This window comes from Scomber japonicus, chromosome 9, assembly GCF_027409825.1.
Source record: "Scomber japonicus isolate fScoJap1 chromosome 9, fScoJap1.pri, whole genome shotgun sequence".
Taxonomy (NCBI): Eukaryota; Metazoa; Chordata; class Actinopteri; order Scombriformes; family Scombridae; genus Scomber; species Scomber japonicus.
This window is the reverse complement of record NC_070586.1, coordinates 11,042,946-11,065,582: the sequence shown is the minus strand read 5'-3', so window position 1 is coordinate 11,065,582 and position 22,637 is coordinate 11,042,946. Positions and strand designations below refer to the sequence as shown.

Below are 22,637 nucleotides of genomic sequence, written 5' to 3'. Positions count from 1 at the left end.
TTAATTACTCCATTACTCATATGAGAACATATTGCACTTGAAGAGTAGAGATGTATTCTATTGGTTATCCACACATGATAAACAGCAGCCTCCTTCATTTATGGTTAATTAAAAATCTGCTGTTCCTGCCTTAGGAAAAAAAAAGCACCAACACACAATTTCTGTTCAACTGCCACCTATTTGTGTTTATGAAGTATAAATCTGCTCTCTGGTCAGGCAAAGTTGTCAAATTAAAACAGCATTAGAATTAACTAATTAAAATGTCATTTATGGTTTATTGGACCTAATTTCACCAGCATGCAGTGTTCAGACAGCATGGTGGTTTTAATGCCTCTCCTGGTGTGGAGGAAACAAGCTTATATCCATTGGGATTTACACAAGCCATGTATTTATTTTGTTATCAACAGCAGATTTGTTGAAAACTATGCAAAAGTTTGTTTGTTTTTTTAAATTAACTTATGAAACTCAAAACTTAACTTTTCTTTTGAGTGCCAAGTATTTTTGCTGGTGCAATGTTCTGGTATATTTGCATATCACTGTAGTGCACTTTCAAAATATTAGCTTGTAAGCTTGTATGACACTTAAACAGTATGAGTAAGTCATATTAGTGGATATCTGCTATGTTACCTTTTGTCTTTATCGTCAAAGTCCTTCTTTTCATTTCCTCAGTGCTGTGGTGGAAGTACAGTATATTAACAAAAAGAGGGACTTTGGCACTAAAAAGACTAACGTTGAAAGATATCTTCTTGATTTGAATCATTTTGACACGTTTGAAGCTTCATAGCTTCAGATAAACTTTTTCAGAGGATTTTGGCACCCACCATTTACATCGTATGTACATTGTGAAGGGATCTTCTAATGGTCAGTATGAACAACAGGACTGTTTATAGCAAGAGAAAACGTGATTTTATTGTTCATTTTGGCACCTGACTGTTGTTTTAAGTCCTTTGTGGCAAAATGACTGAAACATCCTCAAAATCATTTTTACTTTTTCTCAACTCATAATTGTTGAAGCACTAATCAGCGGTCCTGATGATATACGATGAGTAGTGTGTATATAAACAGCTTTCAACAGCATAAAGCTACAATAATAGAAGAGAAATCTCAAGCATTAAACAGGCCAATGCATGTACTCAAAATCACTGAAGGGCATAAGTCTGCCTTAATTGCACCAAGGTCATAGACAATATGGCAGAGCGAAGTAGATCAAAACAGACAAGTTTCTGCACGGCCAGTAAACCAGACTCTTTCACACAGGTCTTTTTCAAATCCTTCGAGGGAGAGGGACCAGCTCAGTACAGTACCTTACTCGTAATCTACCTGACTACAGTACTCTGAGTGCAGAAAGCAGCAGGTATTGTCTTCCATTCTTCTCACTTTCTCGTTCTTGTAGTAACCAGACACTGCAAAGTATTGTCCTATTGTTGCCTTAATTACTGGTCGACTCGGGTTCAGAGGGATCAACTGACATCGGTCTCTTTTCCTTGGTTTGCAGGCCAAGGCTTTTTCACAGGGACCCAGAGGAGTGGTGATAATGGTCGGGGTTTAGTAAAGGATTAATGTTACAGCTGCACAATTACTATTGAGAGAAAACCATTTGGGGTCAATGGGAGGGTGTGTAAAAGACCTCACTTACTGTGGCTGTGTGGATGACAGAACTTTATAGAAAGACCACATAATGGCCACAAAAACAAAACAAAAAAACACATTTTATTTAAAAAAAACGCCAGTGAATCATTAGCCACATAAACAAAGTGTGGTAGTATTATTAAGTTTGTTATAAATATATATTGACCGTCCAGTGTTCATGCCTAATCAGCCTTCACAATGAATCTGGCAAAGCAGAATTATATCACTGAAAGCAGCCTACACTTACAATTTAAATACACACAATTTTGGTCCATAAGACTACAATCAATTGCTCGTTAATGCAGAATACTGAAGCTATCATATATGCATGAGGACACTGCATGAATTATTTAGAAGTTTGTTGTAGTTACAGTGCTTTTAATTAACTAATTCAACCTTTTTGGGTTTTGTGGATACTAAAAAAGACTATTTTATACAGCCAGTGGGCAGAAATAGATACCACTGACACTGAGCATCATTATCCAAAGGATACTTTTGGAGGAAATGTGTTCAAACATCATGTCACCAGTAGAGGGAGGAAAAGGATTGTTCACAGTTGGTTCTTTCTAGTCTCCTATCCTGGAATGTGTCTGTTACTTATTGGAAATTAACCTAAATGATCCTTAAATGACCTGAAGCTCTGTGTTTCTGCTGATCTCTGCATGACTTTAAATCTTTTAGACCATGAAGAGACTATTACATTATTAATGAACTTTTGCAAAAGCCTTTTGCTTCACAGGTTGGTTATAGATGCATCAGTGGTCCTCAGGTAACTTGGTCTGAGCTGTCTGAGTCCATGGGAAGCTTTTGAGCGGTTTCAGCCAAGAGATTTTTGTGGAAACAGTTTCATGTTTTTTTGTTGTTGTTGTTTTTTTTTTTACATGGCCTGTAGTTAGTAATCTCATTATTGCAAAAACACTTCTATAGGAGTCTGTTTGGAAGCACTTGCAACATTTCGAGGATTATTTTGCTTCTCTTTTGAGTTGCATTGGTCTTGCCAACACATACCACGTTTTGCAGAAACAAAACAAAAACAGACCCTAAACACTTTCAGAGTGAGTACTTGATGAAAGAAACAGCAACACCTTTGATGAATTAAGAAATCATCCCTACAAACATCCCAAGTATTACAGCTTATTACATGCCCCTCCATGTTTGTTTTGTTCATGGTGTTCCAGTTGTAAAGCTGGACTCCTGCTGTTCCCTCAAAAATCTGCAGGTTGCATGCTTGACCTCATCCCAGAGGGGAGCCAATGGGTTACACATGGCACTCTAAATCCTCACTCCATGTGTGTGCATCTCCGAACAGTCTGGGAGTCATTTCACAGATAAGTATTAAGCTTCACAGAAAGAAAAGGAAAAGGCTGCGCAGATGTCCCGCCATGCAAACACTTAAGTCTGAATCTTTTTAAGCCAAGCGGGGAGATTTTGGAAAACCACACTGTACCTTTTGATTTTCACTCACAATGCCGTGCACAAAAAGGCTTCATATAAGAAGAGTGAATGGGATCAACTTAATCTGGTATTTGTGATCCATATGCTTCTCAGCCACTCGGGTATATGATGTTATGTATGGTGATGAAAAAATGATGTTTTATTGAGGTTGGAGGACAACAAAAGAATCATCACAACAAAGATTTAAGAAACATGCATACAGTGTTTATTTTGGAACCAGGACACATTAAATAAAACTACAAAGGTACTTCACTTATACAAAAGATAGATTATATCCCATTCACATACAAAATAACAATAATTTACTGTATAAATTAAAATTTTCACTATTTTGCTATGTACAATTTCATGAAAACAATGTTTTGGCCCCTCCAGATCATTTTCCACAGGGCTTCTGGTGTTTTCACATCAACGAACACTACAGGACATTCACATTAACTACAGTTTTGGAAAAGACGGTTTCCACCGCTTGGAAGATAGCGTGGAATTTTCCGATTGACTGGAGGACGGGACAGAAAATGGGAGTTTGCATAATTCACCAGGCTATCCAAACAAATATGCCCATGTTAGATTTTAACTGTCAGATTTCGTTAGCTTGTGTTTGATTTGAACACACATTAATTTCCCATCGCTCTCACATCTATGCTGCTTTTTTTCTCTCTCTACGCATGGTCTGCTCTGAACATCACAGACCCAAGGGCATGTGCTCTTGCCTTGCAATAATTAACATGAGTTACAGTTGAGCAGACAGGCAGAATATAGCACAGAGTCACATTTTTACAAACTTCTGATTGGTGAAGAAAGGTTATTCATCTTTTTTATGGGCCTCAAATTCTGATTCTTGATAGCTATAAATCCCCTCTCCTGAATGTCACTGTGATGCTGCATTATGTGTAAAATATAACCTTTTGTCTCAAGTGCTCAGGTTGTTGCACATCTATTAAAGTACATCTTTCTTTTCACTGAGACTCAACTTAAAAGTAAAAACGAGTACCGTTTCACTTGGAACTAGAAGCAAATTTAAGTGCATTGACGTTTCGGGTTTCTTCTTTATTTATTCTGACAGTGATTGGAAGATTTTTGACCCTCTAACATCCAGTCCCACGACAGGAAAGGCGAATTACTATGCCAGTGGTGCACCACTAGACTTTGACCTTTCACAAGTAGTTTAAATGGCACAGAAAACCATCACAGCTGCAAACCTGCTGTCAGCTTGTGTATAGTACCACTGAGTGCTTTTGGTTGTATCTCTGTCTGGGTGTATTGTTTGCGCTCAACCTTTTGGCCTGAAGTCAAGGTGACAAGAAAAAGCTCCAGGGTCTGCAGCGTCTTGCAAATTTAAGCGATTTACTGCTATCTAAGAAGAAGAAAAAAGCTGCATTCCACATTTGAGCTAAGTTGCAGTTGATGAGTAAATACAAAAAGCACTTTGACAGCTTTCTCAAATGCTTTGCCGAAACAGAAAATGAAAGAGCAGACATAAATATCGTCATATTATCATTACCACACTGAATTACATAATATACAACAATATTCATTCCCCCACTGTAATCAAAAGACAACTTAATGTGAACAATATGTTCAGTAAAGGTCCAAGACTAAGACTATAAGAGCAAATGCAGAAATAAGAAGAAAAAAAAAGAAGTCTTTTAAAAGCCTTGTCCGTTAGTACATGAAGAGCTCTATTCCAAATAACTTATGTGTTCTTCTTGGAGAAAAAAAATAAATCATCTGATGTCCATCATAACAAAAATGCCAAAGATCCAGTCCAGAGAGGTGTTAAGTTGAGTGTATTCTGCCTAAAAAGACTATGACATATTCTTGATTTAATCCTTTCAACCACTGTACAAGATTTGGCATATATTTTTTTTCCTTTACATTGCGGTAGTTATCCTATTTTGGAATGAAACTCTGAACATACAAAGTTTACAGCTGACTTTAAAGAAGTGCAGACTCTTGTGGGACCCTAGTCCACTTTGTAAAAGAAACAGATGTGAGGAATCTGAGACAAGGGAAGAGGAGATCCTTAAGGCACTTGAACACCATCAAACCGGAAAGACTCCCACCCACAACCGAGCAGAAAAAGCCCTCAGATCTTCCCAAGCCTCCCTAAATGGCAGTTTGTCTGCAAACTGCGCCACCCAACCCCCCCAAGTGAACGACGCTATTTCTTCTCCCCACCCAAATCTGCAAGAGCGCTGAGAGAACGAGTGGGCGAGCGTGCTCTCTTTCTCTCTGATCTTTTCATTTTACAGCAAGTGATTCATCCCCAAAGTGCTGTGATATCTACCTTCCGTGTGACGTTTTCGTGTCCTGTTTCTTTCTCCTCGGAAAGCTGCTTGTCACATGAAACACATCAAAAAGAAACATTAGCACTTTGCATACAGAATCAGGAGACAAATAAATACACAACTCTTTGGATGGGAGGATTCTGGTTTTTGGCTGCAAGTGTTCATCATCCATATGAGGCAGTTAGAAGAGTTACGCAAAAACTGTTAAGCTGTTAAGTGTTACAGCATGTGAGTATGTGTATCAAAGACTCAATTTCTTCATCCTCTCTTTGATACTGATGAAGATTTGGTTGCCACTGTGACTGTAAAGCAGCAGGAGGAGGTAAAAACTCCCTGTTTCTTAAACTGAACACATACAGTGAAGTTAGCCGTCATTCTTTGCCTCGCTGTGTTGTGTTTTCACTGGTGAGCCTGCAGTCTGGAGGGTTTTTTGGAGGTACAGTATGTTGATTGTTAGGGACGTCCGTGTGTGATGGAAATGGAAAATCTCACTGAACTAGAGAAGCTTCCCTGCATGTTAAAAGCGTCCTTGTGCCTTTGTTAGAGCTGCACCCTTCCTCCGTTCTTTTGCTCTCCTCTCCCACTCTGCGGTTAGTGACAGCCCTGCCTGTCCCCCTTGTCTTTGGTGCTGAGCAGGATGGGAGGGCCCGGCCACTCTGGCCCACGAGCCATTTAGTAGCAGTCACTCAGTCAGTTGTCATTAGCCACTCAGTCATTGGCTTGTTAACTTAGCGCCTCATAGAGTTTGATTGTCTGAGGGCTTGGCATCTGACGGCCCTTGTACAGAGAAGTTGTGGGTGGTGGTAGCGTTTGGTTAACGTTAGCAGAGCAGCAGGGGCGCTAGTTGCCCACCAGGGGGCTGAGGTCACCGTGATGGTTTTTTAGCTTCTTCTTGAAGAGGGAGATGGTGGAGGGCCGGTACAAGATGATCCAGGGCTCAGAGGAGGCCGTGCTCTGGCTGCAGCTGTCTGAACCACTGACTGTTGGGATGTTAGGGGACCTGAAAGGCAAAAAATGAATTAAATTAAAAGGAAGAAAAAGAGAAAACAGACAACAGTGACTAGAGAGATCAAATAGGAGAAGATGAGACAGGGTAGAAAACACATATTAGGAAAGATTGAATCAAGAGGAGGAGAGGGAAATAGATTCAATAAATTCATTTATAAAGGGTGTCATGCTGCCTCCTGATTGTTACACATGTAAGATTGAAGCCATTATGGCTTTACTTTAAATATAAAATCTAGTGGCAGCCACACAATTATATAAAGGATCTTCAACTTAATTTGACATTGTTTCATTTATATCAAAAATGAGCAACCATACCTTGGTTGGCAGGTTTTGTTTTTTGAAGATTTTCTTCAGTGATAAAAAATAAATTATTTAATAATGTGCTAGTAAAAGAAATAAAAGCCTTGCTGGCTACTTAATCTATTTATCATCATCTATTTAATAATTTTCTGCCAGTGGAAGCTAATTTACTCACAGACAATTTTGTAGGATTTAAAAAATGTTGGCTTTGGCGACTTCTAGTGGTAGTATAAAGGAATGCATAGCAATCATTCATGAGCTGAAAGCAACACAAAGACTCTCATTTTTCTACAGTATACCATCAGAATAATTAGTAAGATGTTGCAGTGATAACATGTTGACACAGAGGGGCTTTAAATGTGTGTGTGTCATCCTGTCTTTTCCAATATGACATGAAAGGAGCATAATCCAGGATATGAATGACATTGATAGTGGATACTTGGTTGATCATGCACACCCCAATCATCCTCATACTTACTTGACTGTGATGTGCAGCAGCAGCTTTGCCACCATGGCTATGACAGTCAGTATGAGCAGACCAGCCAGAGCATAGATGGTCCACACTACAGAGAGGGAGCAACACAGTTAAAAGACATCAGATATCGTAACACGGTAATGAAAACAAACCGGAGCAGACTGAAAGGATTAGCAAGCAAAGAATTATTCGAGCACTGCTGGCACACCTGTTAGCAGTGTTCAGCCAGCAAATTGTCAAGAAATGGTGATGCATTATCAATGCACATCTGTTCTTCTTTGGCTGAGAAATACATCAGATAGCCCCTTTGAGACAGAACACTCCATGCTTGCAAAGTATAGTGTTTCACGGAAGTAGAAGAGCTCAAAGCACATCAGTCCACCCCGCGTAGCTTAGACAAGAGCTCTGATTGTGATCAGCAGGGAGACCCAAAGTAACTTTATTTATGAGTCACTGGCAGGAAAAAACATTAGCGTCACGTAGCATTAGTCCTTTGTGTGATTATAGGAAGTCATTGTGGGCTTTCAGAGGCATCTCAACAGACAAAGATGATTTTAGTGCTTTCAGGTTATGCTAAACAGGAGCCAAGAATACTCCTAAAACATCCCTGCACAGGAGAGGAGAGAGAGATACAGTAAGTGCAGTGTATCATGGGTGTTAACATACTAGCGCTGTGGCCGGTGGTCTCGCCGCGTCCAGCCCACTGACCTGGCATGTTGTGCTCCGGTTTACCGGGGCTGGACGTGATCACGTAGAGGATCTGGGAGGAACGTCCATTAGAGGTGCTGTTGGATCGTTCTGTGACACCTGCGGCCAGCTGAGGCCCCACTGTGCTGGGGAACTCCTCTCCTTTAACCTCATCCTCTCTTTCACCATCTATTGTTTTGGAGTCTTGGCCCTTCAGTGCTGCGGAAAAAAGAAGAACTGATTTAGAAAGGTTCATAGACAGAAGGATGTTGTTGTTTACGTTATCCAGGTGAAGACATTATCTCAGATGAAAATCTACTGAACCTTTTTTACTGCCCTAAAGCAAAATGTGAACCCATGTATTGATCAACACTAGTAACCCGAGGATTATTATGCCAGATGCTGATGTCTGTGACGACTTTCTGGCATTTCCAGAAATCCGCCCCCAAACACCCACATACAGTAATACTGGCAAACTGCCCATCAATAGAGAGTGCTATCACGCATCAGCTACCAATATTTCATCTACAATAGTTAACTTGTTCTCAAACCCAAAAGATGGACATTAATAAGAACATTATTACCCAAAATATTATAGTTTATTGGATTACTGTAGGACGAGACATTGATCTTCTGATTATCCAATTATCCAATGACAGTATTGTGTGTCAAAGTTTTACAAAATTCTGTTGTTTATTATTATTTAATTCATGATTTGATAAAATAGTTAATATTAGTTTCTTTCAGGCACTTCTCCCAGCCTCAATTGAAACAGCATTAGTTTTCTGCAATCTACGATATCACCTGATCATAGCATGCTTTTCATCTTTATGTGGTGATAGTGTGACTATTTCTATGTACGATAGACTTTCATAGCTCTCAAAGTGGGGAAATAGAAGAAGAAAGTCTGCCATGTTGTTGTAATTCCTAAAAGTTGAGGACATTGATCAACATTTAATTATTCCCGTGGGTAAACTGGGCTGTTGATGCAAGCACGCAGTAATAGGATACATCATGTTGATTATGTTGTTGAAAGTATATACAGCAGAGTCACAAGTGAATATTTAATGCAAACTCCATTTGTTAAGAAACAGGCCGACATTGCAAAAACACTCAGGCGTGCTGTAAACATGTGGTGTTGAGAGCTTTTCTGTCTGCTCTAGACATGATTCAAAAAGTGTTTGCAATAAATTCTGTTTGTTTTAACCTGCTCAGAGCACCAGATGGGCAGAGTTTGCTTCATAAAACAACAGTGCCAGGGAGCGCATACTATTTCAACTCATTTGTGTGTTCCTAGAGGAAAGCAATATCCTAAATAACATCTCTGCCTTTCATTTACTTCTCCTAAACATAGATGTGATTTATTTAAAATCACTGTGTGATTTTGAGAACTTTATTCCACTTCTGAAACTATGCTGCTGAGAAAGAAAAATCTTAGATGTCTCTCACGCAGATTGTCATGTCTCACTTGACTCTTTCATTATTTTTCTTACTTAATTTGCTCTAGGTGTTTGTGAAGAGAAACATGTCTGAAATCTGACAGCAATCTGCAATGATGAAATATAATCTATTTTGTCGAAAAGACATGTTTATACTCATGTCTCTTTAAATTATTCTTAAAGCAGTAAAAAACAGAAATTAGTAAGATATAATTAACATAAACATTATTCTAAGTTTCAGATCCTTTAGATCACAGACCGACAGATGAGCTAGTTACAAAATGCCCTGATATGTTAAACCCCACCAATCTTGTGTCCCACTTAGCTTGAATCAAACACCCCCAACTATTTCCTAATAGTATTTGATCCGGGTCTGTTCCACTCATCCGTGAATGGCGGTTGGATGTTAAAAGCAGTGTGGGAATTTTTTTTTTCTTTTCACATAATAGCGTACCCTGACTGCGATGTTCCCAAAACTTCCCACATGTTCCCCATTTGCAAACAAAATACCCTGCTGCAAACCCAGACTCAGCTGAAACACTCTGCCATCATCATCTGAGAGTGTTTATCCTGGAATTACCATTTCGAGCACTCAGTGTGCCACCAAGGAGATATTAGAAGTATTTAGTGTTGATACTCAGCCTAACTGTTGTCTTTGCCTTTTAGTTTCTGTCTTCATTTAAAATATATTTCTCTCTCTATCTTTCTGTACAAAAACAAAAAAACTGAAAACTTTATTACTATATAGGAGGTGACCTTTTCTCATAACATATTGGAGATTCAATTTCTAGGCTACACGATGCCTCATGCGAAACAAGAACCAAGACATGAGGAGAAAGGATCACGCTTGTCCAGAGGTCAGAGGATTTTGACCTCCAGATATTGTTTTTACTGTAACAGAAAGAGAAAAATGACACTGGATTACAAATGGAGGCAGACAGGGAGGAGCGGGGACAGATTGCTTCTCCTGTGTAGCGAGTTGCAAGCTTGAATGTCACCTACACTGAATTATATGAGGGTGTACTTTACTTATACCTCCAGAAATGAATCGATTAAATAATTTTTCATACAGAGACTCACTTTGAGAGAATATAGTGTGAAAGCAAAAGACGACGGCTTTTCTTTTTCCACATTAGTCTTTCTCTATTTTCCACATTAGTCTGGCAAGATGAAATAATTTGTAGTAAGGTCTTCAACTTTGTGTGGGCTATTGTTCATCAGCTATATACCTGCTCTGCAGTGCAATCGTGCTATCAGAAGGCACGGTGCATAGTATCACAGTGTTTTGTACGTAATTCACCGAGGAACACACTCTGGAGTAGCAAAAGCAGCTTGCTGCAGTTTGATAAGAGAGTGAATTCCTAGAAAAACAAAACATTATTTAAATATATATATATATTTTAATATGCACTACCACCCGGGGCTGTGAGACATTGACTAGCAAATGAAAAGAGAAAAGGGCCTGCCAGTAGCGTGACAACTGCCTCACAATAGCTAACAGGCATTGGTCTAATAAGCCAGGCTGCAATACAAAACTCCATCTTAGAGTCAGTAAGTCAGCACGCACCTGATCATGCAAATGTGACTCTTGGTAAGTTTGAGGGTGTACTGCATGGGCTTTTAAAATTTTTACAAAACTTTTTTTTTTCCAAAGCCCTTCTGGTGGTTCCCTTATCAAATGTCAGAAAAGCCAGTGAAATCCTAAGGTACCTTGATAAAGCAGAGCAAATCCTTGGGCCTGGTTTGTGCGGTCTGAGTAGAAGTAGAGTATGACGAAGTCGCCTGTGATGTTCACCAGCTCCCGTGGTGGGCTGCGCCAGTCGAAGCGTGCAACCACTTGGTTGGTGTAGCCGTCCAATAGCTCCACCATGTCTGTCTGGTCAGAGATGTCAAAGAAGGTGAAGTTGAAGAGGATGGCAAACGATCCGGGCACGTGGATAGTCCAGTAGCAAACACGGCCAGGCGAGTATTTGTCTGGGAAGTCAGGGGAGTAGACCACTCCTGATGGAGCGCTGTAGTTTCCACCGCAGGCCCCCACTCGGGCTGAAGGATAAAAAGAAGAGGAAATGGTCAGAGATACTGCATATGCTATAAAAGTTTAGAAGCTACTGTGAATCAGATTGTTTGTCTCTGAACTAATAACCAAAAATGGGCCATTTTTAAACATCGTCATGTCACCTCATTAATCTTGATCAGTGTGACATATACAGCAGGTGAGTACACTTGAGAAGAGGTGGGTACATTATATCTTGGTAGAGGGGTACTTCAAACTTTCCAAAGATCCAACTAGAAAATCACAAATTGCAATGTTGTGTAGTGCAGATTTAACAATAATAGAACATTTACATGCAAACCATAATGTCAAATGCTATTGTACATCAATGTAGATGTCAGTGGGTCTGATCACAGTCATGGGTCTGGAGAATTGGGTTGTTGGTAACAACAAAATTGACTATAGTGCCTTTTGGCGTTGAACTGGAGCCTAATTCAACATATTTGATGGGAGGTGAGTCAAACTTGTCCCCATTTAATACATACTGCAGGTACTATCACCAAGAACACAAAGATTATTACCAGAGATACAGATGTCATTTATGTACATGACTTTACTGTATTTTACTTAAGAAATATCCAAATAAAGGTTATTTTTCTCTTTTTTCCCCATTATTTCATCAGAATTCATATCAAAACACAGCAGGGATGAAAAGATAATGAAGTCAGGGAGAGAGCAAAACACACTCTCATACTCACTGTCAAATATGATGACCCAGCCGTCTCCACCGCAGGGCTGGGTGTGGTCGCCGAAGCAAACGTGGTTACACTCCATGCTAGGCGACTCGCCGTGGTCACGCAGGTCTTCTTCATTGCCACAGAAACAGGCATATCCTGACTCCATACCAGCAAGCTGCACAACACAAAAAGAGTCATTGGATTTATTCAAAACAAACTTTGGGTACCACTTCCCATAATGCTACTCATTACAAATCCATTTGCAATGGGTGCCTGCGAGGAAAACTCTGACTGTGATTCTGATGACTGAGAGAGCACTTCATAGTGGGATCATGAAGATTTTGGCTGTTCTCTCTACTCTCAAAATATTTTAAATTTCAAATTTTTCTATTCATTCATTATGATAATATAACACATTTGTACAAAAATGGAATAACTTCACACACAAAACATATTCACAGACTTTTTATAGAGTTTCTTGTAGCAGCTTTATGTGGAATTGTGTTAACACTCAGTAAACACTTCATGTAACTCCTTGTCTTTTTGAAAGTGACTTGAGACTAAAATTCCCTAATTGCTTTTTCTCTCATGATTACAAGATTCTGTAATTCGAAGTCTGGAAAACCGCAACCTCTCAGTTCATCTGATTAGAAGCCTCCTTGTGCCTTTCAAACACACAGCTGCACATAGAGAGCAAAGAATAAACCTTACAGAAATAGCACCTATCTATCTTCCAAAATCAAAACTGTTAGTAAACTGTTCCTGAACGCGTCGCAGTAGGAATGTGAAACGTCAAAAACCTTCACACATCTTGACCTCGCCACCACTAGCAGCTTGTCCTCAAAAGAGCTATTGTCCTTCATTCAAAAGGACACCATTGTCCAATTTTCAGGCCCTAAATGAGTTCACACAACTGAAGGTACTGCATCATTTCCCACTCTGCGTCTTTTCTCATGGAATAGGAATTTATGGAGCCTCTGCTCTCGCCAAGATGTATCAAGCTACGTCCTTGTTGCATTATTCTATCTGATGAAGTCACGTTTGAGAACACCAACGTGAATATTTCTGGCTAGGCAAACAAACGATGTATCGCTGTCTAACTCATCAGGCATGCTCTTTGTCAAAAAGTCACACGGGATCTTTACTTCCGAGCACTGATGTTTCACAAGCGCATTAAGGACAGTAACAGTCCAAGGGTAGGCAAACGATGCCAATCTGCCGCCACATCTGGTAACATCTGCTGAATTGAGAAGGGGACGGGGGAACTGTCACTATCTGTCAATGCAGACAGAGTTGAGCCCGGATCTGCTGAGACAGAAAATGAACACCTGGCACTGTTTATTGCTGGGACAAAAGCATGCCAGACTCAGAGATGAGTAAAATGCATTGAAGAAGAGGTGCCCACTGGGCTAATAACCGTTCATTTCCAGCTGTCAGCCTTGATTGCTGTGATGATTTGTCATCCGCTGCTTGGTTTGAAACAGGAAGTTTGATGGCTGAATAAAGAGGGTACAGACTGCACTGGGCATCATGGTGATAACTGTCAAGAAACTGCTCTTACATGCAAGTGATTTACATGAACGCTTGACTATTGCAAGAGACAGCTTGTGTCAATTTTAGACATATTAGGGGCAATTGACTGAATGCTTTCTCATTCAGTGAGTGGCCACATTTAAACTATCCAGGATACTTTTTATATTTTTTCTTGTAGAAGCTGCCAGTTTTAATTTGACTCAAAACATAATGCTCTCGGCTTATAGATTTCCTTTTAATGCAATTATGTTTGATTTTTAAATCTTACTGTGTATCTCTGCTTCCTGCAGAAGCTGATGCAGTTCTGGATGGTGAGTTTGTTGGAGGTCTCACTGGAGCCGGACAGGGTGGGGGGGTCGCCGCTGTCTTTGAAGCAGCCCAAGTTCCCAGGCACTGTAGGAAGACGAGAGGAGAGGAAAAACGATTAGTTACACACAACAACTTAGATGCAGTCTCTATCACATGCTGGCTATTAGCAGGTCATGTACAAATGTCGCAGCTGTTAGACTTTTTTTGTCATTTCATTGCATTAGATCCAGGTTTCCCTCTGGATCCATTGCAGGGATCAGACTAAATGGGTGTTGTAGTATATCTTTTTTTTTTTTTGGTTATTTAGATTCTCAGTGTCATCATGGGTGAGATTAGTGTGTTGCCAAGCAATAAGATAGCATATAAGTGACAGATGATGTATTTTCATTGTATTCAGACACTTCTTCTGAAATCATGTGGTCTATCTAACAACAAGTAATTATGAAAAAAAACGGTGCATGACAAAACATGTCTCAAGCTCTATGACACACATCATCTGCAGCTTCCAAATAAGTTCAGACTTTGCTCTATAAACTCGTCCCAGACACATGACATCTATGGTGACACACTCAAGAAGTATTAAGGCGTCTGTTTCAATGTTTTGCTGTGATTTGCCAATAGGCTGACCAACAAATGGCCTCTAGAGAAAAGAGAAGAGGAGGAGGGGGGAAGAGGTAATGGGAGATGAGGAGGAAGAGGAGGGGACAAAAATGCATGAGTCATAGCGTAAAAAGAAGCTGTAATCTAGAAAATGCACCCTGTCAGATATGAGAGCAGTTGCATCAAATTAGAGATGTAGACTGTTCTGCATGTGTGACTGTGTGTGTTTGTGTGTGTGTGTGTGGTGACGCAAATAGTTTTCTATATTTGATGTGCCAACAAATGAAAAAAAAATGTATCCAGTGCATTCCTACCTGGTATTTGACAAGTAGTGACACCTACTTTCTACAATAAACACAGGGTCAGTTTTTCATTTGGTTGTGAGCTGCTTTTTTATAAAATGATGCAAGTAGCAGATACAAACTGTACAACTTCTGCATCCGTTTTCATTTGACTTTTTAAGACTCATCTACTATCAACATCTATTGAAAACGTTTGTTAGGTGAGACCTGGGGACGTATGACACAAATACTCCCAACAATCTCAGATGGATCATAGACCAGACAGATAGGTGGAAGATAGATGTTGACAACTTTCTAGATCACACTGGAGTCAGATGAATCAGCCCGCCGCCCCTGATCCACTGTGTATTCATCAAATACAATGCAATCTCTCAAAATCCAGCGCAATGATTAAACCCCTCCAAAGCCTTTAAATTCATCGTAATAGCTCAGGAATTGCCAACAAAGCTTCCAGCGGTCTATATCCCACTTGTGATTTGTTTTTCATTGCGATTCAAACAAGCTTACTCCTGTTTAATTTCCACATTCTGAAGTTAAACGAATTTGACACACAGAAGTAAATGCACAATCTGAAAGTAATTTCCCATTGTATAAAGTATAAAAAAAATCTCCCCCCAAAAGCTCCTCATTCTAATTGGAATTGGTCTCATCCAACCGAAGGCTACTAAAAGAGCTCATTAGGAAAAGAAAGAAAAGACAAGAGCAAAGTCTGTGCCCAAAACAGCTGTCAATGCTGCTTTCAGATACAACATGAGAACACAAAAATTCAAAAGCATGTGATTTGACCCCACAATACATTCTTGTTCTTTATCAAGCATCTACAATTTCCATTTAGTGTCCTAAACTTCATACTTTAACCAAATCATCTTTAATGCAGAATGGTCGATATTATTACTGCGGAATTGCAATTGATCTTCCAGCAGTCTTCCAGTCTTGTAAACTCAAAATGACTGGAAATCAAATCAGCAGAACAACACGTCAAGTCTGATATTTTAGGTTTGTACTGACAGGGTCACAGTTACTGATTTTGGAACATGCCGTAGTAAATGATGGTGTAAATAAGACCACGACTTGACATTTTGCTTGATACCAATATGAATGCACGTTTTAGCAGAGAATTCTCCAACACACTTTCCTCACACACTTATAAAAGAGAGCATGACATTTATTTGATCATAAGTTTTATATCACACAGCAGCATGTCTTTATTTGTGTGTCTTACTTTGTGGATGCTGCAAAGTCTGACAACAAGCTTGGGGACTGTGGAGTGCTTTGTCCCCTGACTCTGTACCAACACTGTCCTAGAAATGAATTCCACCAGAGATTTTCAGTTGTTGTGTGCCTTCTCTTCTCAAACATTTACATGTTGAAAGCTGCCTGCTCATCTCATGACAGCTAGTTCCACCAGTGAACAACTGGTACCCAGTCGCTCGCAATAAAAAAACAAAAAAAACAAGCTAGAGCCATTTTTACAAGCCTGGCATGGCATGATTTAATTTTGGACTATATTTGGATTCTGCAAAAGGAAAAAGAAGTATGGAGCATAGTGCTCAACTTGGTTTTAATGTTTATAACATCACTGTAGAGGGGCATCACTCACTGTCTCTATGAACCCAAGTAACTTGTTCCCTCCATGATAAAGACCACACATGTCTTTGGCATGCCACTTGTTCCCAATGTTAACTTTTTGGCTGACTCATATACATGTACAACAGATGCTGTAGATTCTTTCTGTTTATGTAAGAATGAGGCACAAAGGCTTTTGGGGTAAAAGTGTGACATGTTTTAGACTCTACATAAATTATTGTCCACAAGAACATCCACCACAGACTGGAGAAGTGAAGGCGGGGAGACAGAGAAATGAAGTGAAACAGATTGGGAGAGAGAAGGCCGTTCGGTGCATTTCACCAAGGTTTGCTGACCGTAAAATGACCAGCAAGCTTTTGGCTGCAGCCACGATTCGGTGCTGTTGGAAACCGTGTTTGACAGATGATTCAACACTTCAAGACAACATTCTCAGATTGGCTCAGACCAGCAATAAATCATATGAATTATTGCTTTTTCAGCCACAACCAGGCTGAAGCTTTATAAGTGGATTAATATGGTTGTTTGAATCATTTAGCAAGACTCCACGATGCACACTTGCAGCATTAAGGGCTGGATTATATGACAAGTTAAACTGCAAACATGACAGATAATCAGAATATTCTCTATAATTCATATTTTCAGGGTGAGGCAGGACAGTGCTGTAACAGCAGTTTCTTTTCTACCCGCCGCCAAGCTATACACTGGATTAACCCCAGTGAAATGTGCAGGAGGAGAGCCGAGAAGAGAGGAGAGATAAACACCTGGTTGGGAACCAACAACCTCCCTCCAAGCAAGGCACGCAGGTACCACATCAATGGAGCCTTTGAAAAAGTGGAGGGGAAAATGCTACTGCGGGGCTCAACAGCCAGATTAAAGGCAGCAGTGCTCTTTTTTCACTTTGCTTTGACAAGAAGATTGCAGACTACAGTCAATTTATCTGTCTTTGTCCTTTTCTCATCCCAGGGGCTGCAAAGCGTTGTCTGAAGAGCAGCAGGTAGTGGGATCATATCACAACATAGGGCTGGAGGTTTGTATGGAACTGTAGAGGGCCGCAGCCTCTGCACCGAACCTTCTCTACAAGGAGTGTGTTTATCAAAAATAACTTGTGTGAAATTATCCTTGCATTAAAATGTTTGAGCAAAGCATTGTTCCTTAAAAAAACATCTGCTTTGCAGGCTCAACAAGTGCAAATATCTCCATGTACAATAAAAGAAAACACACAAACACATTTGACACACTTCAAAGCTGTCGGTGGAATTTAGACTTTAACGAGCCAGAGGGGAGAAATGGAGGAAACACAAGGTGCATAAATGCTCCAGTCAGCCCAGACCAGACCTCTGAAAACCTCAGGAGAGCACAGCGGGAGGGGGGACTCCAACAAAGTTTAAAAAAGTGAGCTAAACAAAGCTTGACTGCAGCCATACTCATCACAGCCTGACAATCTTCTACCTTAGCTCAGAAAGGAGCAGCTAGTTAGCCTTCCTACAGAAACAATGCAGCGCTATGCAGACAGGAGGCAGCAGGCAAAACAACAAAGTTCATGGGTGTCTGTCTAGCCAGGAACAGGAGACACCTCTTTCGACGCAGCAGACACAACAACAGCGCAGAGCGAAAAACACATCAGAGAAAAAGAGAGAGAAGAACAACACAGAGGGATATAACAAACAAAACATCAAACATGTACGACAGGCTTTGGCAAGTGCAGTTGGCAAGGAGCGCATGGAAACAAGTTGATGAGCTGTTGGGGGTACAGGACATGTCATTAAGTTATAAATTTCTATGACATCTGGAGAGTAAAGAAGACGAAAGAAATCTAAGGGGGAAAAAAAGGAGAAAGAGCTAAAGAAGTGTTTTGTTTTTAATGGGATTCTGGGTGTCTCTCTTTATAAAATAGATTTACTCTTAACAGCCAGACTCTGCTTGCCTGCATCCACCCAGTGCAGTGTGCCAGATATGTTCGCTGAAAAGATGAGGTAAGAGAGAGAGAGAGAGAGAGAGAGAGAGAGAGAGAGAGAGAGAGAGACAGAGAGAGAGAGAGAGAGAGGGAGAGAGAGAGAAGAGAGGGGGAGAATAAAGCCTTAAGGAACAATGAACCTTTAAAGTATGCTTTATAATCGCTGTTGAAACACCGGAGGATTTCACTACGAAACTATTTTCACCACCTGTCCTCTGTGTAATCTACAATAGAAGCCAAGATGACAGTGAAATATGTATGTAAAAGATCCTGCAGCAACACGGAAAATACATTAAATAACGCACCAAAAATCAGGTATATGCTTTTTTGGTGGCTACCGGTGGCATTGAATGGCTCAAAATTCTCTTTTTTTACAGTTTATGATTTCAATTATAATTTTACCCATTTTAGAAATACATTAACATAGTATTCCTCAGCCTAAGGATATCACAAAAAGTATCAAACATTGAAAATGTCCCTAAGAAGTTGAAGTGTACTGTTCTTAGCTGTCTCTTAAAGTTTAAAATATACACATAAATCTATTCTGTTACAATAAAAACATACATTTATTTATCTAAAGTCATATTTCTTCTTCTCTCAAAGTAAAAAAAACTCCTGCCTTTCACTCGCTGCCTGAAGAATTTTGGACATGTGAGCATGAAAGGTCAGTTTAAAGCCCCCACACAGATCGTAAATGATATTACTGCTGTGGCGTCACTGTGTAGGTGACAGCGTGGGGTTTCTATAATGAATGATTGTGGTCAGGGTGAAATTTATGCCCATTTTCCAGAATGAGTTTTCCTTTCAGTTCTTAACTCTTTCTTTTCTCTTTTTGTACATCAGATTACTTCACATTTTATTTCCTGATTTGTTTGTCTTCATATAAGCTGACGGATCTCCTGTGAACAACATTGAGGCAGCTGACATGAGGCAGATTGCAACACCTGAAGATGTAATGCAAGGGGTGAGTTGTGACATCAACAAGGAAACAGCCAAACTACAACAGCTATTTCTTCTTTTTAACTTCACTTTTATATTATAGTAATAGTAGTATATTCTACATATACATACTACATATCATTTCTTCATTTTTAAGCATAAATCATACCAATCATTCCCAAAGCGCTACTAAACTGCTCTAATATCTCACCTTCTTCTGTCTAATATCACAAGCTCCATCTTCTGGCAGTGTTTTGAATGCATAAACATTTAAATGTTATTCTTTTTATGCCTCATTAGCCTTGAATAAGTTTTTCAGACACACATTTCACACAAGTATTATTTTCCTACATTGAGTTTGACATCTCAGAGATTTAGTTTTGATATCACTTGAGAGTGAAATGAAAGTAAATTGCATCTTGAAAGAAGGAAATCTCAGATAAGAATCTCTGATAACGCCGTGAAAAATCGACAGGATTTTTTTTTTTTTTTGAGGAAGCAGATGAAAAAACATGCCGTGCCCTGAAATGATGTTCCATTTACATTGAATTACACTGTAACCATAGACAAAAAAAAACTCATTAGTGCTTCTACATTAGTAAAGAGATGTTAAAGCAGTGAGGTCAAAAGAGGAGAGGCAACGTTTTAAAAGCACATTCCTCAAGTGCTAAAAGGCTTGATACAAGTAATTTAAAACACAGGTATGTTGGAGCCTTGGAAACACTCCCACCAGCCCATTAATGCACCACCAGCAGGTTAACCATTCAAATCTAATACACACACACATGCACACACGCGCACACACACACATACACACACACACACACACACACACACACACACACACACACACACACACACATCTGGAACATACATTGCCTTCCAAGGAATGCTAAGTGCAACAAAGCAAGGAAACAACACTTATCACAGTTGGTGTTTATGTGATTTTTCCCCCCCCTCTATCCCGTTCTGTCTCTCTGCCTTTATTCCTTGCCCCTTTCATTGTGTCTCTGCCCCATTTATTACTCCCTTTTGTAGTACAGTATATTGAATACATAAACAAATACAGCTGCTGCATTTCATCAAGGCCATGATTAGTCTTGTTGACTGCACCGCAGCCTGGTAGAGCAGAAAGAGAAACAGAGAAATATCCCACAAACTCCGCCGGGACGACCCTTTCTGGAAACTGAGTATTGTTTGTAAGTAGGTGGGAGTTGCTATTATGTTTTTCTGTTCGGTTTACGCTTTGCTTTTCTATGGGGATCATAAATTCTCCAACCCGTAAAAGTGAACAGTTTACAGTTAGACAATAAGGGACAGAGGGAGAGAAGTATTTGTATGTAAGTGAGTGACTGTGCCAGTGGGATCTTCATGCTACTAGGCTGAGTGAGTGGTATTTGTGTGTGTGTGTGTGTGTGTGTGTGTGTGTGTGTGTGTGTGTGTGTGTGTGCGTGTGCATGTGTGTGTTTGAGAGAGATAGAGAGAGAGAGAGAGAGAGAGAGAGAGAGAGAGAGAGAGAGAGAGAGAGAGAGAGAGAGAGAGAGAGAGAGAGAGAGAGAGAGAGAGAGAGAGAGAGAGAGACAGAGACAGAGAGACAGAGAGACAGAGAGACAGAGAGCCTGCGTGTTGTGTCAGTATGGTATGTGGATGTTTACTGTATGTCTTCTTTTATTCCATTTAAATGATGGGTGACATTTTATTTTGTTCTCATTGTAATTAAATCTTGCACAGAGCTAAACCACTAATTAATTGATCTACTTTTTGTATTGTATCCAAATCCTTTATCTTATTCCTCTGACCTCCATTGACATCCATTGTTTTCCAAAAACTATTAAAAACCCATCCGTGAGTCACACTGTTGCACTGGCTGCTTACATGTTTGCTGGCCCTGAGAAATTTGGGAAGGATAGTTTGTTTGGAAATGGCTCCAAAGACAAATAACAACCATCACGTTTTCAGTCTCCAGAGAGCATTTCAGTGTAAAGCTGAACTGAGTATGCATGGGAACGCGGTTCCGTTTACAGTGCTTTGTTAACTTGTTGCGCTACTTTACACAACTTCTCCACTTTGCACTTAAGCTCCTTGTTCAATTTATAATGTTGTAAACTGAAAACGTGATTGATGTATTTACTCTTTGGAGCCATTTCTAAATAAACTACCATACCCAAACTCGTTGGGGGTGAAGGAACATGTCACCCAGTGCAATAGTGTGGCTTACTGAGAGTTTTTAATAGTTTTTCCACAACAATGGAGGTCTGCAACAGAAAGCAATAAGATATATCAGGGTTTGGATATAAATAGAATACTTGTAAGTAGATCAATTCATTGTTAGTTTGGCTCTACGAATGAGAATTGTTGACAATAAGAAAAATATAGAAAATCACCCGCCTTATCCTTTAAACATTTCTCTGTGTGTGTGTCTGTATGTGTGTGTATGTGTGTGTGCAGTGGAGGCTGTGTTACAACAAGATTGAGATAGAGGAGATCAATGCACCAGCCTGGGGCCCTCAGAGAGTGACTAACCATCTAATTAGAGGGAAGAGGGAAGAGCCGCAGCTGATAAATGAATAATTAGTCTCTTCTCAGAGACCAGGCTGAACAATGTAGGGAAGAGATGAAAAATGGCCACTGCACCGCATCATTCTGCCTCACCTGACAAACCAAATAGCCTGTGTCCTGAGGAGTCTTAGGGGACCTGATATCAGGGCGATGGGGAGACGAAAAGATGAGAAGACACAAGTGTGACCACCTTGGGCGTTAGATAAGCACGGAGGTGGACTTCCATTTATCATCATTCACTTCCAAAGAGATCGACTTCTCGTTTGTCTACTGTGGCACATTGTCCTGGTTATCTGGATGTCAATAGCAGTGAATAAGTCCCCACGAATGTGCAAAAAAGTTATGATTAACAATACAGCTTGAAAAGTCCAAATTCTCTCACATGTGACAAACAATATGATGTTTTTCTAATTCCAATAAGGAAGAGATGCACATAATTAATCCCAAGGCATACAACAAACATTCAACTAGGGCTGCAACTAATTTCATTATTGATTAATGAGCTAAATACTCTCTTGATTAATTGACTGGTCTATAAAATGTAAGGACTTCATTTCCTAAAGTTGATGTAATCATATTCCTTGTTTTGTCCGACAACACTACAAAACCTAAAGATGCTTGAAAACTCAAACGAAGAAACAACACTAGAAAGAGATAGAGAAAGCATAGTTACAGTCATTGTTTGAAACAATTGTGTTTGTTTTACAGCCAGACTAACAGCTGAAGGCATCATGAGTGGCCCCTTAAAGCTGCAATTATTATTACACTCTCCAATATGAAAGTAATGAAAAACATACTGATTATTTTCTTAGACTTTTATCAGTCCTGCAACTAATCATG

The 22,637-nt window shown here is 39.8% G+C and overlaps 1 protein-coding gene across 1 annotated transcript in view; it reads right to left on the bottom strand.

The window, feature by feature from the left end:
• Positions 1-6,215: 6,215 nt before the first annotated feature.
• The window catches only part of kremen1 (kringle containing transmembrane protein 1), a 55,474-nt gene continuing 39,052 nt past the window's right edge, over positions 6,216-22,637 (bottom strand). Inside the window, exons 4-9 of the mRNA XM_053324648.1 lie at positions 13,816-13,940; positions 12,036-12,189; positions 10,995-11,327; positions 7,825-8,064; positions 7,162-7,246; positions 6,216-6,375 (exon numbers count right to left, since the gene is read on the bottom strand). Coding sequence (XP_053180623.1) covers positions 6,216-6,375; positions 7,162-7,246; positions 7,825-8,064; positions 10,995-11,327; positions 12,036-12,189; positions 13,816-13,940 — 1,097 coding nt within the window. The remainder of the gene's footprint in view (positions 6,376-7,161; positions 7,247-7,824; positions 8,065-10,994; positions 11,328-12,035; positions 12,190-13,815; positions 13,941-22,637) is intronic.